The 15,199-nt window shown below is 38.2% G+C and overlaps 1 protein-coding gene across 3 annotated transcripts in view; it reads left to right on the top strand.

Moving 5' to 3' along the window:
• The window catches only part of LOC122809357, a 1,358,270-nt gene extending 1,344,016 nt beyond the window's left edge, over positions 1 to 14,254 (top strand). For all 3 annotated transcript variants that reach the window (XM_044080823.1, XM_044080814.1, XM_044080796.1), the window contains one exon: positions 11,842 to 14,254. In XM_044080823.1, the coding sequence (XP_043936758.1) occupies positions 11,842 to 13,177 (1,336 nt within the window). In that variant the 3' untranslated portion in view covers positions 13,178 to 14,254. The remainder of the gene's footprint in view (positions 1 to 11,841) is intronic.
• Positions 14,255 to 15,199: the final 945 nt, after the last annotated feature.

Below are 15,199 nucleotides of genomic sequence, written 5' to 3'. Positions count from 1 at the left end.
ATAAAAAATGGTAATAGGACATTTTGCAATTAGGAAGACTCCAGGTATAGCTACTATACTTTTAGAGATATGGAAGCTAGGAAGTGAGAAAGTTGTAGAAATATAGACTGCAATGTTCAGTAAAATACTAGAAGGTGGAAACTACCATGCTGATGGAAAATATCACTCATACTGGTAATCCTTAAAGAAGGTAAGGAACGGCTGATACAGGATCATATTGACCCACATCAATTGTTAACCATGGCTACAGTCTTTATGACTATGCTAGCCAATAGATTGGTCCAAAGGCTGCTAGGAAGACAGATATTCAATAATATGAATAAAACTTATGATACAAAATGGGAGAATTAATGATGATAAGGTTAGCTGGGCTTTTATGACAAAGGTTATGCGTAAGTATGGGATTCTAACTTAATTACGGCACAAACATGCATAAAAACTGCTACATCTGGTTATGCGTAAGTATGGGATTCTAACTTAATTACGGCACAACCATGCAGAAAAACTGCTACATCTGGTTATGCGTAAGTATGGGATTCTAACTTAATTACGGCACAACCATGCAGAAAAACTGCTACATCTGGTTATGCGTAAGTATGGGATTCTAACTTAATTACGGCACAGACATGCATAAAAACTGCTACATCTGGTTATGCGTAAGTATGGGATTCTAACTTAATTACGGCACAGACATGCAGAAAAACTGCTACATCTGGTTATGCGTAAGTATGGGATTCTAACTTAATTACGGCATAAACATGTATGAAAACTGCTACATCTGATCAAGTTTACTCTATATCTTACTTATCCTTATAAACATTAACTTAACATCAGGCCAAAAACTAGAGCAGTACCACAACAAAACTGCCAAATTTTCTACCAGATTGCCCACCTCAACTCATCACTGTCTGGCACTCAAAAAACTAAACAGACTCAAATTTAAAAACTAAAATCAGCTATACAGAGCTAAAAATGGCATGTAAAATACTCTTGTTTTCTGAGAAATGGCCCTCTCTCACTCCACTCCAACAATGATACCCTCCCAAAAGGTTGCTTCAGTCATCAGTCACAAATCGATTTAGGTCAAGAAAATCCTACAGTACCTTTGTTGACATACTGTTTTCCACATATATACCTAAATAGTGTAACCCCCTACTACGTTTAGGCTAATATCCTCCACAGTGAATCAAACTAAAGGGCTATCTATTTAATTCCTGGCACTGCTTCAGCTGAACTGGTTTAACTCAGCATTGCACCTCTCTCTCACTTCCTTCTGCAACTATTCATATATTATATCCAAATGATTTTGTTTTCTTTAACTTCATTCTTTCTTTCTAATCATACTGTCTGCCTCCTATTTTCTTAGAAATCTCCGATATTACTCTTTCTTTTCTAACTCTAAACTGTGAACGTTCCACTTACACTAAACCCATTTCTGCAAAATGCTCCAGCATACTTCTTAATTGTAATTTTTTCCACTCTCATTAATACCCCCCAATATCCCCCTTTCTCTTTACGCACTATATATCTTACTCTAATTTGTAACTATCCTTTTTCCCTTATTCTGAAAAAAATAATTGTGCTTAGTCATTCATTTTGTCATGTTGTAATGGATTATACTTTTCTGTATTGTCTTATTTATTTTTCTTTCATTGTTAGAATGTGCAATTTTATGCCGCTTTTCTCCCTGGCCGCCACTGAATAGTGGTCTTTCACACCCCAGTTGGACTGTCCCAGTAATCAAACACAAATAAATAATATTATTATTTGATGTATGATGTACCACAAACAAGATTTGCCCAAAGCGTTTACAGTGTTGTGGGAATATTGTAACATAGTGGGTTACAAAATAAATGCAAATAAAACAAAGACATTTTTAGTAAACTATACCCCTTACTGTGACGTTTTCCAAGACTATTCTTTTTATGGGGTCACAAGACTCAAGTGTTTAGAAATATTATTAATGAGCAAAATATCTCAAGCCACCAAGGAAACACAGAATTAGTGAGAGCTACAAATTAGACAGAAAACTAGATAGGGGAATGCTTGATGTTCATCATTAGATCACTAAGCTATAGAGGTTTTACATAACTACCCACCTATATTGTCTCCTTCTTTGGATTTTAACTTTATACTGGAGAAACTTATTTTTTTTTCCTTTTGAACCTTCACATGAGACTAAGTTGAAGTTCTTATCATTTCTGCAAGAAGAGTATCCGAGTTACAAGGGCTTGTGCTAATTCAACCTTATCATCTTTTACAAAGATAGGTAGTGTGGAGAACAAATCCTTCTTTTATGCCTAAAGTGTTTTCAGAGTTTACCTTGGGCCATGCCATCCATCTCCTTGTTTTACACTCAGCCAAAAATAGTGAAGACAGAATTTTAAACACTTTGGATGTCCACAGACAGCTCAGGTGGTTCACTGTCATAAGTATGAAAAGTATTTGGCTGAAATACGCTAATACTGACTTCTAAATCCAAAAACAGAGTATACCGATGTCTGAAATGTCGAATCTGCATATCAGTATTCAAATGTGACCTCATTCGACATGACTAACATGCAGTTCTACACTGCACCATACGTAACTTGAGGATTTTGCAGGGGGGCATATATTCCAACTCTCAGATCACACTACAGTGTGGAAAAGGGTACATTCCTGATCCCCACTATACCGTGATCTCTAGGTCAATGACTTGACCTCATCTTTCTGAATGCACTGAGCATTCGCTTAAACAGAACTTGCACAAGTGAAGGATCAGCAACACGAGTCGGCCTAATGTCATTCGACAACCCATGTTCACTGAAACTTCCCTCATCAATTTGATAGTAAACTACTCAGGTATTACCTTCTATGAAGGTAAAAAAGGGGATAGTCAGTGTCAAAACAGACAATTTCTAAACAGTTGTCTCATGCTATTCCTTTCTGTTACTCTCACCATAACAAGACTCTTCCAGACAGGGTCAAGGCCCAGTCTATTAGAGCTTTGAATACTTCTGTAACTTTCTGAAAAAGAATGGACTCAAGAAATATATCAGAGGCAGCAGTTTGGCTATTTATGCGTATTTTCACCAAGCACTACAAATTAGACTCACTCTCTCTCTCTCTCTACATCCAGAGTGGGCTTTGCTAGGACTATTTTCCAGGGGGTCCTGGGCTGCAACTCTTCTTCCTTCTTCCTTCCTTTTTAAGCTCTGGCGTTCTACCTGTATAGGTTACTGTACCAGTGAGCTAATGATCAGCATAATGCAGTTACGTAAGTAAACTTACCATAATAGTAGATGTTCAAATAAGTCACTTGCATTAGGAACACCCTCCCTCTATACCCCTTATTTTATTATATTTCACCCCCATTTTCCTAGCATGTACTTAGCATGCAGGGTTCAAGCCTCCCTTAATCTGAGGCAAGAAAGCTGTGAAGGTTTGGTGACCTAACCACTGAATTTATACTGCTTTCTGATAACCCATACAGTTTAGGCTATTGCAACAGTGATCTGTTCAGTCACTACTACTGTTACAGTACATTTACTTACACAAGTGTACTTCATGAATAAAGCAAAGTATGATACAGAAGGCTATGAGGTTTTTGGTTCCACTAATATTTTATATGGGGCGCACAGTCGTTGAAGACACTGATGACAATATAACAGCATAAGGAAAGATTTAGCAAGTTTCTCCTGGGATTGTAAGAGGGAAAGAGTAAGTTGGAATAAGCTAATACCACCAATAAGACAAAAGGGGTGGTGGGCTGGGACTCCTGAACTTGAAGACATACTTCTTGGTGACCCAAATCCACTTGGTCTGTCTTCTTCAAGATAAACACTACACGTCCAAGTTGAAGGCATTGGTAGAGCAGCAACATAGACAGCAGGAGGAAGGAAAAAGTTTGGGACTTTGGACTCAATGAGAAGAATCTGTAGTGGAAAGACGGGTAGAGGCATATGTTTATACTGTACTTTAAAAGTTATTAAGACAAGAGAAGATGTACAGCTGGATGAAATGGTTAGATCCTAGATGAAATGGTTACTTCCAATATGACCCTAAAGGCCTAACAGATAGTAGAAGGGAAGCGAACCAAGGGATCTCTACAGCTTCAAGATAGAGAAGATATGGGTTGGAACCAAATAATAAGAGGGGACATTATCAATTGTTGGGAGGAAGCAACGATGGAATTCTACCTGGCCAATAGAGAGCAAATAGCATTATTTGGGGCTAATTGCAAAGCTTAGGCAGATGCAGAGGTATCTCAAGGAAACGAGAAGTTCACTGTAGCTAGTGACTCTGTTAGTTGATGTAATGTCAGATGGTGCTTTGACCACTGCATTGTTGTCTAGAACATATAAGATATTGACTGAAAATCATAAAGAGCAGGATGATAAGTTAAGATGTTAGAGTAATGAAAGACTATGAAGAGAGAGATTACTGTAGACCAAAGGACAGACATATGTTTGGCCTCAGAATGTGTAATGAATCCAGCATTTTCAAGATTTTTGTACAGCAGTACTTGCACAGATATGTTTACATGCTGAATAAATTGTAAAGAATGTACCAGTATGTATCAGCTTGATGCTGGGCTTGCAACTCGGGTAAAAAATGGAACATGGGAGTATAGTAACACTGACCAAAAGGATTATGCTGCCAGGCATTGATACAGAACTAAAAGTAGCCAGGATATTTATTGCCACTGATTACATTATTTATGATTGTAGTGAAAAAAGCTATCACCAGGAAATGGAAGTAACAGGAACATCCTGTGGCTGAAGAGGTGATAGATGTGATGTCAGAAATAAAAATTAGGGAAAAAAACAGCATATGACAGGAGAATGAAAAGGCTAAATTGTTCCAAATTACTATGTTAGGAGAGAATGTTAAATAGAGAGTAAGAAATGAGGAGCCCAGTGTTGGGGCAGCAGTGCTTTAAAAAGGTTACTGTGATATATTATCTGTTTGTAATGACAATAATTATTTTGAAGTTACTTTTTTTTTTTGTTACTGTTCCTCTTGACTTCGATCTTGACATTATAAAGGTGCAAAGAGGACATGGTGCTTTAACTGCTGTAGTACCCAGGAAAGTTTTGCCAATATAAATTATATATTATATAAGAATGCCTATGACTGCTAATGGGAGTTATACTGATTTGATGTTCATGAAGATGTAAAGTATTTGCAATAATGAATATAGCATTTTCTAATAAAGGATTTTATAAATAAATAAAAAGGAAAGCAAGAAGGCCACCAGCACCCAAAAAAAAAAAAAAGAAAACAGGGAAGCCCATATACTTGGACTTACTCTATTGGAGGAAACAGTAGAGGATGGAAAAATGAAGGCATAGGATATGAATAACTGCTATAGGACAGTAGGATGATAACTTGATTTCTTGTATGTGCCACTATTGGCAATGACTGGCAAGGCAAGAAAGATGATTCTGAACAGCTAAATTGTAATCACATAGTAGAAAGTGGAGCCTTGATGTATCAGGACTGTGCATGTTCAAAGGAGAGTAGCAAACTGAACATGTGGACATTTGTAGCAGGAGGGACACATTCCAAAAATAAAACTGGAGAAATGAACCAGATTTAAGACACTTTTAGACTGAAATGGGAAAGCAAGTGTGGCAGGAAGGAGAACACACTAAGGTTAAGGAGGATGTGTTCTGTACAGACAGTATGCAAATATGAAGAGAAAGTAGGGCAGGGTGGTGTGCATTTCCACGAACTTGAGGAACAAAGGGTGCCTGATACAAATTGCTGGGATAGAGGAACAGAGCGGCATATGGTGAATAACAGAAGTACAACCACTCTTAACAGAGACTGTGATAAGATGACACCAGGAGTTCAGCTGCTTACCAAAGACAAATATACCAAGAATGGTATACTTTATGGAAGGTGTAATGCCCCTGCATTGGCCCAGTAATCAAGGAGCCTCAATCCACACTACTGGCAACAGTGGGGAATGTACACACTGAGAGGATGACAAGTACACACACAGTAAAGTGTTATTTCCCTTAAGAGCACACAGAGATCACAGTCAGTCTGGTTTCTCTCTCTTTCTCCAGTTCCCCAGTAGGACTCCCCACTGGCACAGCTAGAGGATTGAGATCTCATTTGAGTGGCCAAACCAAGATCTCCAGTACCCTCTCTGTCCAACCAATGCTTTGTGTCCCTGCCCAAGTAGCTGACACACAAACTCTTTGAGATTTGATTTATATACGAACACACACGCACACACTCCTGGGAAAAGCTGGCACAAGTTTACTAGCTATGCCCCCTTTTGCCCAGACTATAAGGTAGTTTCCATTGCACACGCCACTACTTATCAGCTACTTAAGGTCCTTAACCAAGTGTGTCCAATCCTACTGTGTATTGTTACTATTATCCAAATGGTAGTCTGGCCAAGAGCAAGGCTATTTAAGAGTGGCCTGTACAGTGTCACCAAATAGACATGCAAGTACTCTAAGAGCTTAAATATCCCTAACAGATCAGCCACAATTAAAAGGTTTAAATATATTTTATAATAAATAATACAAGAACAAGACAATACTCAGTAAGTAATCAGTTACAACAGAGTTCAAAATCACAGGAAATATTTAAAACAGCATTGCAGGACAGTTTCAAACAAATAAAGAAAACATCTAAGCTACACTTTACCATATTTCTATCAGAGTCTAAAAGAGTTATCATGCTCTAAAAAACATACTTACAGCAAGGCAAGTGCAGAAGGTGATGATGAATGGATGTTCTTGCTAGGTCCAAGACAAAATACAAAATGCTCAGTATCTCTCTGAGAGAGGTCTTAAATTAATATCAAATATTACTGCTGTGTTAGCTTGGATGTGTCACCTGACTTCAGTTTCCAAGCTAAACGCTTTTTGTCAGAAACTAACAGAATTTAACATCTCTGTGTGAAAAATACATATATCATATGTTTGCAGATCCTGAAAGTCATAAAACAATAAAACACTTCTGCATCTCAAACCTAGTAATTATTTCTCTTCCAAGACAATACAAAAAACTTCTAGCTCTAGACATTGTGTATGCTATACTGAAACTGAGAGATAATTTTTATAGCACAATCGTAAAACAATTTAATTTCAACTTATTTTCTTGAAGTTTTTCAAGTTAACCTTTTATTATGCCCCAGTTTCTGCTGTTAAAACAGATACAGCTACACAATTACAATAGTTAATATACATTTTTATTCTAAGTCAGCAGGCCATGCTGTGGTTAAATTTTAGCTCAGTACATAAGATACCCTGTTCAACACCCTGTTCTATATCAGTAGTTTAATATACACATAACGTAGTTCTAAGACAAGCATATGAATCATGTTGATATTCACAACTGACATATGATTATTTACAAAATTCCAGATAGCTCTGTTGGCAGAATTTCCCTTGTGTCACAGAAAGTACAGAGTACACTGAGGCAGATGAGTTTACCACAAATGATGGGAACATGAAACTGAAATGTCAGCACAAAAAATAAGATGGTTAACAGTGGGGTGTGACCATGTTATACAGGCCTCCAGAATCTGTTAGAAGGTGAAAGAGACAGAAGCAGAGTGAAAATACTGGGACAAAGAAACAGTAATGGGAAATCTTAAGCTGTGGTAGGAAACTAGGGGAAACCCAACTTATCTACTAGAAAGAAAGTTAATGAAATAGAGAAAGCAGTAACACAGCCTGGACTAAAGCAGAGAATAAGGTCCCAAGCAGTGAAAAATTATGTTTTAGGTGTAATCTGAAAGAATAAGGAAGGGGCTGGAAAGATGGAACACCCTAAGAGGGAAACCATATTATGGAATAGTTTATAATTAGAGTAAGAAGAAAGAATGTATAGAAAGAGTGGTAGACTTCAGAATGCTAAAGAGCAGAGGAAACAGAGGTGTTGGGAGCTGGAAGCAGTATAATAAGCTCTGAAATTCTAGGGGTGTGTCAGGGAAGACATACAGATACTGTCTGTATCAAGAGAAAGAGAAAAAAATAAAACAGAGGAAAGGGAAGATGCAATGTGAATAAATAGGGATAGCAAGAGAGCCAGAGGTAAACTGGGGAAAATATTCAGTATATAGCTATGGAGCAACTCTGAAGAATTAAAGCAGGATGGGGGGAGAAATGTCCATGGAGTGATGGACAGGTAAAATAACTTATATGGACAAGTTAGTGAAAGTTGAAGTGTGGGCGGCCACGGTGGTGCAGCAGTTAGCGTTGTTGCCTCACAGCAAGAGGTTCTCTGGTTCAATCCTTGGCTGGGGTGCCTTCTGTGTGGAGTCTGCATGTCCTCCCTGTGGTTGCATGGGTTTCCTCCAGGTGCTCCGGTTTCCTCCCACATCCCAAAGACATGCTGTAGGTGGATTGGATGCTGTAAATTGGCCCTAGGTATGAATGTGTGCGTTCTGTGGAAGGTTGGGTGCCGGGCTGTCAACTTGACACCATAAAACTGTACTGCCAGTCTTGAGTGGACAAGTGATCCGCTGTGGTGACCCCCTAACTGGGAAAAAGCTGAAAGAAGAAGAAGAAGTGAAAGTTGAAGCGCAAAACAGTGAATGAAGAACGGGAAATGAATGGATGGGATATAAAGAGATGGGTGAACAATAAAGGAGATATATATATATATATATATATATATATATATGCTGGCAGAAGCAGTGGTAAATCCTCAGACAAAACTATATCTCATTAGAAGTGGGGATAGTTCTGCTGACTGCAGGACTGCTAAAACAATGCCATTGCAGAAAGCTGTGGGCAGGAAGAGACCTGGAATTCTCGGGGGGGGGGGGCAGTCGTATGTCTGAAAGGATTTCATTAGGAAGGTTGGCAGAATTCTTGCATGCAAATGGGTTGGAGGATGACCTTTAACATTGATTTATGATGACAGCTTCCTCCATTCTAATCTAGTCCACATCTGTAACTTGGTCATACAAAGAAAAGTAATGGACATCCTGGGGACATGATTTGCTTGACTATTCCTCCTAGCTGCCTCTCCAGCCTCTGACCTGACTGTCATTAACACATAGCATTTCCACCTTGATGTAAACCTCAGACATAATCACATCAATTGTAAAATTTGCTTTTCTCTCATAACTGTTGCTACATAGATGAATTGCCACTGTACAGTTTTTGTTATATATTGTTACTTCATGTGTATAGGCAGATGCTGAGAAACATGCCTTTTAACTGTGCAGAATTTTGCAGAATGTCACAGTTTTTGCCTCATATTTTTGGTCTGTTCTTCATAAAATTTGTGCTTTTACTGGCAAATCATTGAGGATGCAAGTTACTAAATAATGACTGACATTTAAGTTTCAGACTTCATATCTTTCAGCTATACATAAACTCTGTCCCCCTATTTTTTGGCTTTGTCCAGTATTCTTGTGATAAGAGGTTGAAAGGTATGAAGGAAGAATGAATGAGAGAGGATTATTCATTTTAACATTTGTTGAGGTGCTTTATGCTTTTGAGGACCATTGGCTGTCAAGCAGGAAATGGAAATATGGTGGATATAGTGATAATGTGATGGCTTTGTTGGAAGCATTTACATGTAGCTTCTTTGACTAAAAATTGTTGGAGTCGCACATGGAACTCTAGTAATCAGAAGCTATATCTAATTTTAAGGGTAGGGATTCACTAATACAGGGTTCCATAGTAAAAAGCCATGATTGTGATCCATGATATCAAGTTTATTCCTTGGCGGTCACAAATGAATGGGTGGAAAGGATTGTGATTTTAGGTTCTAACTGAGTGTTCTTTTAGCCAGTCTGCTGGCAATGTAAGGGAAAGAGTTTGAGTTCAACAGTCTACAGGTAAGGGATGTTGTTGCCATAGTCAATCAGTAGGCTAAGGGCTGGTCAGAAAGAGGCTTGCAAAATAAAAACGCTACTGCTGGCCAGTAAGGAAGAGAAAAAGAACTAGAAAATTACAGTCACCCATAGGATGCATCCTAAGGAACAGAGTAAAAATAAACTGAGTGGCCATCAGAGTGTTAGAATGCATCACTACAATGGTAGACTCCGGGGAGATGGACATTATCTTACCATCACAGAATGTACTGATGACAGTTCATTTAGAACAAGTTTGAAGGCCATACAAAGAGGCAGTAATGGGAACTATATGATTTCACAAAGATCAATTCTGTGATTCTTGAATGATCATAACTGATAGTGTGAGCAACTAAAGAAACTGCCTCTGTTTCCAGAGATACAACAAACTCAGAAGTGACTATATTTAAATGGGAAAGGCAGAGGAAGTGAGAAGAACCCTCCACTCAGGAAAAAAGTTAACAATTCTCTCTACTGTGAGTGTGTGGTATTTTTCAATAGGGCTCCATTTTGGTCCCACTCCTGTTTGACATCTATTTCTTGTAAGTCAAGGCTAATATCAAAGCATCTGGCTCACCATGTTTGCAGATGACTGATTCCCCCCATAACACCAACATCCTACCAAAGGGTCTAATACATTCAAATGACTGGTACAAAAGCCACATATTAAACCTCAATGCAAAGAAATCCATTATTGTGCCACTTGAGAATTCATCCACCCAAGCTATTTACTTCATTGATGAAACCCTCCTAAGAATTGCCCCGATAATTAGGGATCTGGCAACATGTGTAGACAGTATTCTGGCATTTGACCAATAGGTAGCTAAGAGAGTAAGAAAATCAGTCTGTGTTCCCTAACTCATAGGCAAGAGTGTGGCATCCAAGTCCAAGGAAGTCATTGTACCATTCTACTCAGCCCTTATCAGACCTCAGCACGAATATGGCCTTCTCCTACTCCCATATGCATCCAAGGGAAAAAAAACTCAGAGCCCAACAAACCCCTTATGACAAGGTATGTCACTTTATCCTTCTCTCACCTCCTTTTGAGCCCCCTGCATTTACCTCAAGTGAGGAAACTGGGTACTAATTCATGAGCACTCTGACCTAATACCTGCCATGATAAACAAAACACTCAGTACCATAGCATACATAACCAAATCAGAGACAAACAAGCTATCAGCTCTGCTTCCACTCATTTGATATGCCAGTCCTGTAAAGAGACCCAAATGCCTTAACATCCACTGACCATGGCTTTTCTGTACTGGGTAACAGTCTCTGGGATATTCTCCCTAACAACATAAGGAACTGCTCTTCTATTTAAGAATTCAGATTTAAACTCCTGGAAATTTAACTGAAAAAGCTAAACTGCACCATAGTCAAGAAATCTGCCTTAACATAAGTTAAGAATAAGTACTTTCTAGGTTCTCTGCACAGACTCCTGGAACTTTAGTCTGGTTAACTCTAACTAACATTATATATGTTTGAAATATTCTAAATAGTGTTTTGAAGCTTGTGGCTATTTCTACTTGGAAACATTTAGTCAATTTACACTTAAGTGTACATTGTTGTACTGTGTAAACTCCTTCTCATGTTATGAGACAAGTTTTCTTTGCACTATATTTGTAATTAATTACATGTATGTGTTTGTAATTATATCTACCCTGTATGCACTATACTCTAACATTTATTTCTTGTAATTAGTTGTGATGACATTAGTAAACAGTGGCTGAAATGGATTAATTTTGATCAGTCCACTACTCTGGTCAATAAATTTAATAGATAAATAAATAAAATAAAAATATAGTAAACCTAATACCTTAACTTTTTAGCAATTCCACTTTCACTGTAATACATTTTCTTTTTATAGCTGTTTTGTGCAATTTTAGAGTATACAACATATATTGGCTCTTAAACATGTCCATCTACTTTGGCAATTCTGCCATAAGCTGCGTCTAGAGACAGTTACTCAGGTTGTATGATATTCCTATATAAAAATATTTGTATATTTTTTGTCTGTTTTGCAGGTGTTCCAGTACAGAACTCACTGACATGAAAGAGGTTCACAAAGAGCAGACTGATGAAATTCACACAAGGGAGCAGTCTTTAGGACAGCATCTTGAGGAGAGAGAAGTCATAAAGGATGTACCTTATCTCATCTGTGTCCAGCTTGATGGGATCCAAAGAGACAGCAACAGAGAAGAGCAGCTGATAGGCCTGGACGGCAGACTGTATCATGAGGACGGAGTCCAAGAAGGTGATCAAGAAGAAGGAGCCTATGAAATTGTGGAACTGACAGAAGCCGATTTAAGAGAAGCAAGTAAGGATGCAGAGCTGGCAAGGGCGAGTGCAGCATTTTCTGTGGGGAAACGATACCAGTGTACAGTGTGTGCCAAATGCTTTTCAAGCTCTTCTGTGTTACGACGGCACCACACCATCCACACAGGACGCCGGCTGCATCGTTGTGAACTGTGTGGCAAATATTTATCTGACTCCAACTGTCTTCGGCGGCACAAGAAAATACATTCTGCTGAGCGTCCCTTTCGGTGTGACATCTGCTGCAAAGACTTCTCAGATCTTTTAAGTATGCAGCAACACCAAAAAATCCATAATGCAAAGAGACCCCACCATTGTGTGGTCTGCAAAAAGGCATTTAGGAGGAAATCCCAGCTGAAATCTCACTGGAATATCCACAAGGGGTTAAATGAGAAATGCATGATCCTTGATGTGGAACATGATATGGAGAGCAAACCTACTTCTTGTACCCTTTGTAGAAAGGTATTCGAAAATAGGGCAGCTTTAAAACATCATCGTTCAGAGTATCTAAAAATCAACATCTCTGGAGAGAAAGAATATAAGTGCTGTGTATGTAAGAAAACATTTACCTATACAAGAAGCTTGTACAGGCACTCAAGAATACATACAGGATTAAAACCTTTTATCTGTTCTGTGTGTGGCAAAAGATTCCTTGAGGCATCCGGCTTGAAGCGTCATTACATCATTCATGCTGGTCAAAGGCCATTTGAATGCTCTATGTGCCAGAAAAGGTTTCGGAGGAAAAGCAACCTGGTGGAGCACCTCCGGGTGCACACAGGAGACAGGCCTTATCAGTGCCGCACATGCCAAAAGTGTTTTAAATACAGTGCTGAACTGCAATCCCATCAGACTAGTCATGCAGAGGTCAGTCCACAGGAATCAGAACTGGTACACAAGAGTGAAGAGTTGTTTTTTCAGAATGGACAATCAGAGGAGATTGAAAAAAATCAGACAGCCACAAACTTCACAGGGCCATCACAAGGTGCTTCATTCACAAGTGAATCTTCAGTTATATTTGATGGTCAGTCAATTTTGGGTAAAAAATAAATAAATGGTTAAGCTGTGAACTTTCTATACCAACACTAATGATTTTACTCAGTCAGTGTGAAAATCAGTCATCTGTAAAAGAAATGTTATCATTTCGGTAAGCTATGGCCCTATTAATTTAGAGAGATTTGCATACCTGATGCAGTTTAGGAGGCCTGTAATTACTTCCATCTCTGACTGGGGCATTCAGGTTATTATATTTTAGTATTAGGTTCCTACAAAATTCCTTCTAGGCTCACAGAGGAGTAACTTAGGGCAGTTTCTGTTTAGTTGGTATTTCATATAAATTACACATGTTATTACAGACAAGGAGCCTCACAAACTTTGTGAGGGCATCTAATGTTTAAGAGATAGCATTGTAAATCTTGGAACAGTACAAGTAACACCTCAGCTGTTTTAAAGTGTTTTGTTATGGCAGTAATCCTATATTTACTCTCTGTGGTCAGTGGGATCTAAACAAAAAACCCACACACACTTACCAACTGAAAGAATATAGAATAGTAACCTATGATTGCCAGTGGACAAACAATATAGCTTCAGCAAGTTTGTTCCTACAAAAGCATGAAGAGTGACCGACAAGGTTCATGAGCTGTCAGCTAAGTACTAAGTAGGACATAACATCATACCTGTTTTAGGCAAGAATGGACAATAATATTACTCAAATTAGTTATTTAACCTGTAATCTAGGGTGCTATTGTACAAGCCTCATGACTTCTAATTCTTGGCAACTGAAGATGCCCACAGTAAGAATCTTCTGGTCTATCATTCATTTGTTGGTCAGAGTTTGTATGAAGAGGTTCTGGTCAGAGAGTTCAGAGTTAGAAGACATACTGAGTGGTGTGTATGGACTATTGCAGTACTCCATCTTCTTCTCAACCAAAGTGTGATCCACATCTGGCTGCTACCTGGAGGTAACCATATCTAGAACCCTCATGAAAAATGGTCACTTCCTGATACGTCTTTCTCTGGCTGTGCAGACTGAAATTATAGTATTTTTGGGATATGCCAAGGTAACATCTCCAAGGCAGTTTTATCTAATGCTTTTTTTGAAATAAATTCTGAATCAATAAATGTGAATAGACTATTGACCTTTGATTTAAGCTATTAAACAACATGCTGGCTTTTAGCTTACTGAATATTTTATAATGACATGGAGGTGGTAATGACCAGTTTAAAACTGTGAAGACATGCTTGTGTTGTTTCTGAATTATCACACTGCATTAATAATGGAAAACAAAGTAGGAAAGAGGAATTTTGAGATGAACCATGTTGTATAGTTTTGAAATGGCACTACTGTGGTGCTTTTACTGTATTTGTTGAGCTTTTCCCCAAGTAACATATAAGCTCAATAAAAATATAATAGCAGTATATCTAAAGCACGGAATTAAAACTTACTTCTGCTAAGAAAAAGTATTTTCCATATCAGATGAGTTCTGTGTCCAGCCTGTTTAAACTGTTGGAATAGGATTGGTGCTGTCAAAATATAAATACCAAACGTGAAGTAAACACTTGGAACAGTTCCAAGCTGTTATGGTTAAAGTGAATACCTACTTTCAAAATGTGTATTCCCGCTGTCCTAATCGATAATGTAACAAAACCATCAACAAGCCATCCTAAAAGCTCTGGAAGTAGAATTTTTCAACACAGATAAATTACCACGTCCAATCTGGAAGAAAAACAGATTCAAAGACCATCTAAAGACTGCAAACTTTCAAATAATTGTTTCATTATTTCCCTTGTGTGCAAGCTTCTCTTGTTCTGTTCTGTGTTCCCTCAGACTGTAAAACTGGTGTTGTATTAAGCCTTTATGTCCCCACAGTCCGGAGAGCTTCAGAATGTGTTGCACAGATTGCACTTTTTATCCCTGGTGACTGAAATGCTTATTAGTGAATAAGGTACTGAGGACATCATTAATTTACATCAGCGCAGCTAAAGTCACAGAGTCTGAAAAACTACATAATCTTTTTTAACTACACACACACACACACACACACACACACATATATGTATATATATATATAT

This window comes from Protopterus annectens, chromosome 1.part1 (genome assembly GCF_019279795.1).
Source record: "Protopterus annectens isolate FY-2018-M chromosome 1.part1, PAN1.0, whole genome shotgun sequence".
NCBI classification, from domain to species: domain Eukaryota; kingdom Metazoa; phylum Chordata; order Ceratodontiformes; family Protopteridae; genus Protopterus; species Protopterus annectens.
This window is presented reverse-complemented; position numbering and strand designations above follow the sequence as displayed.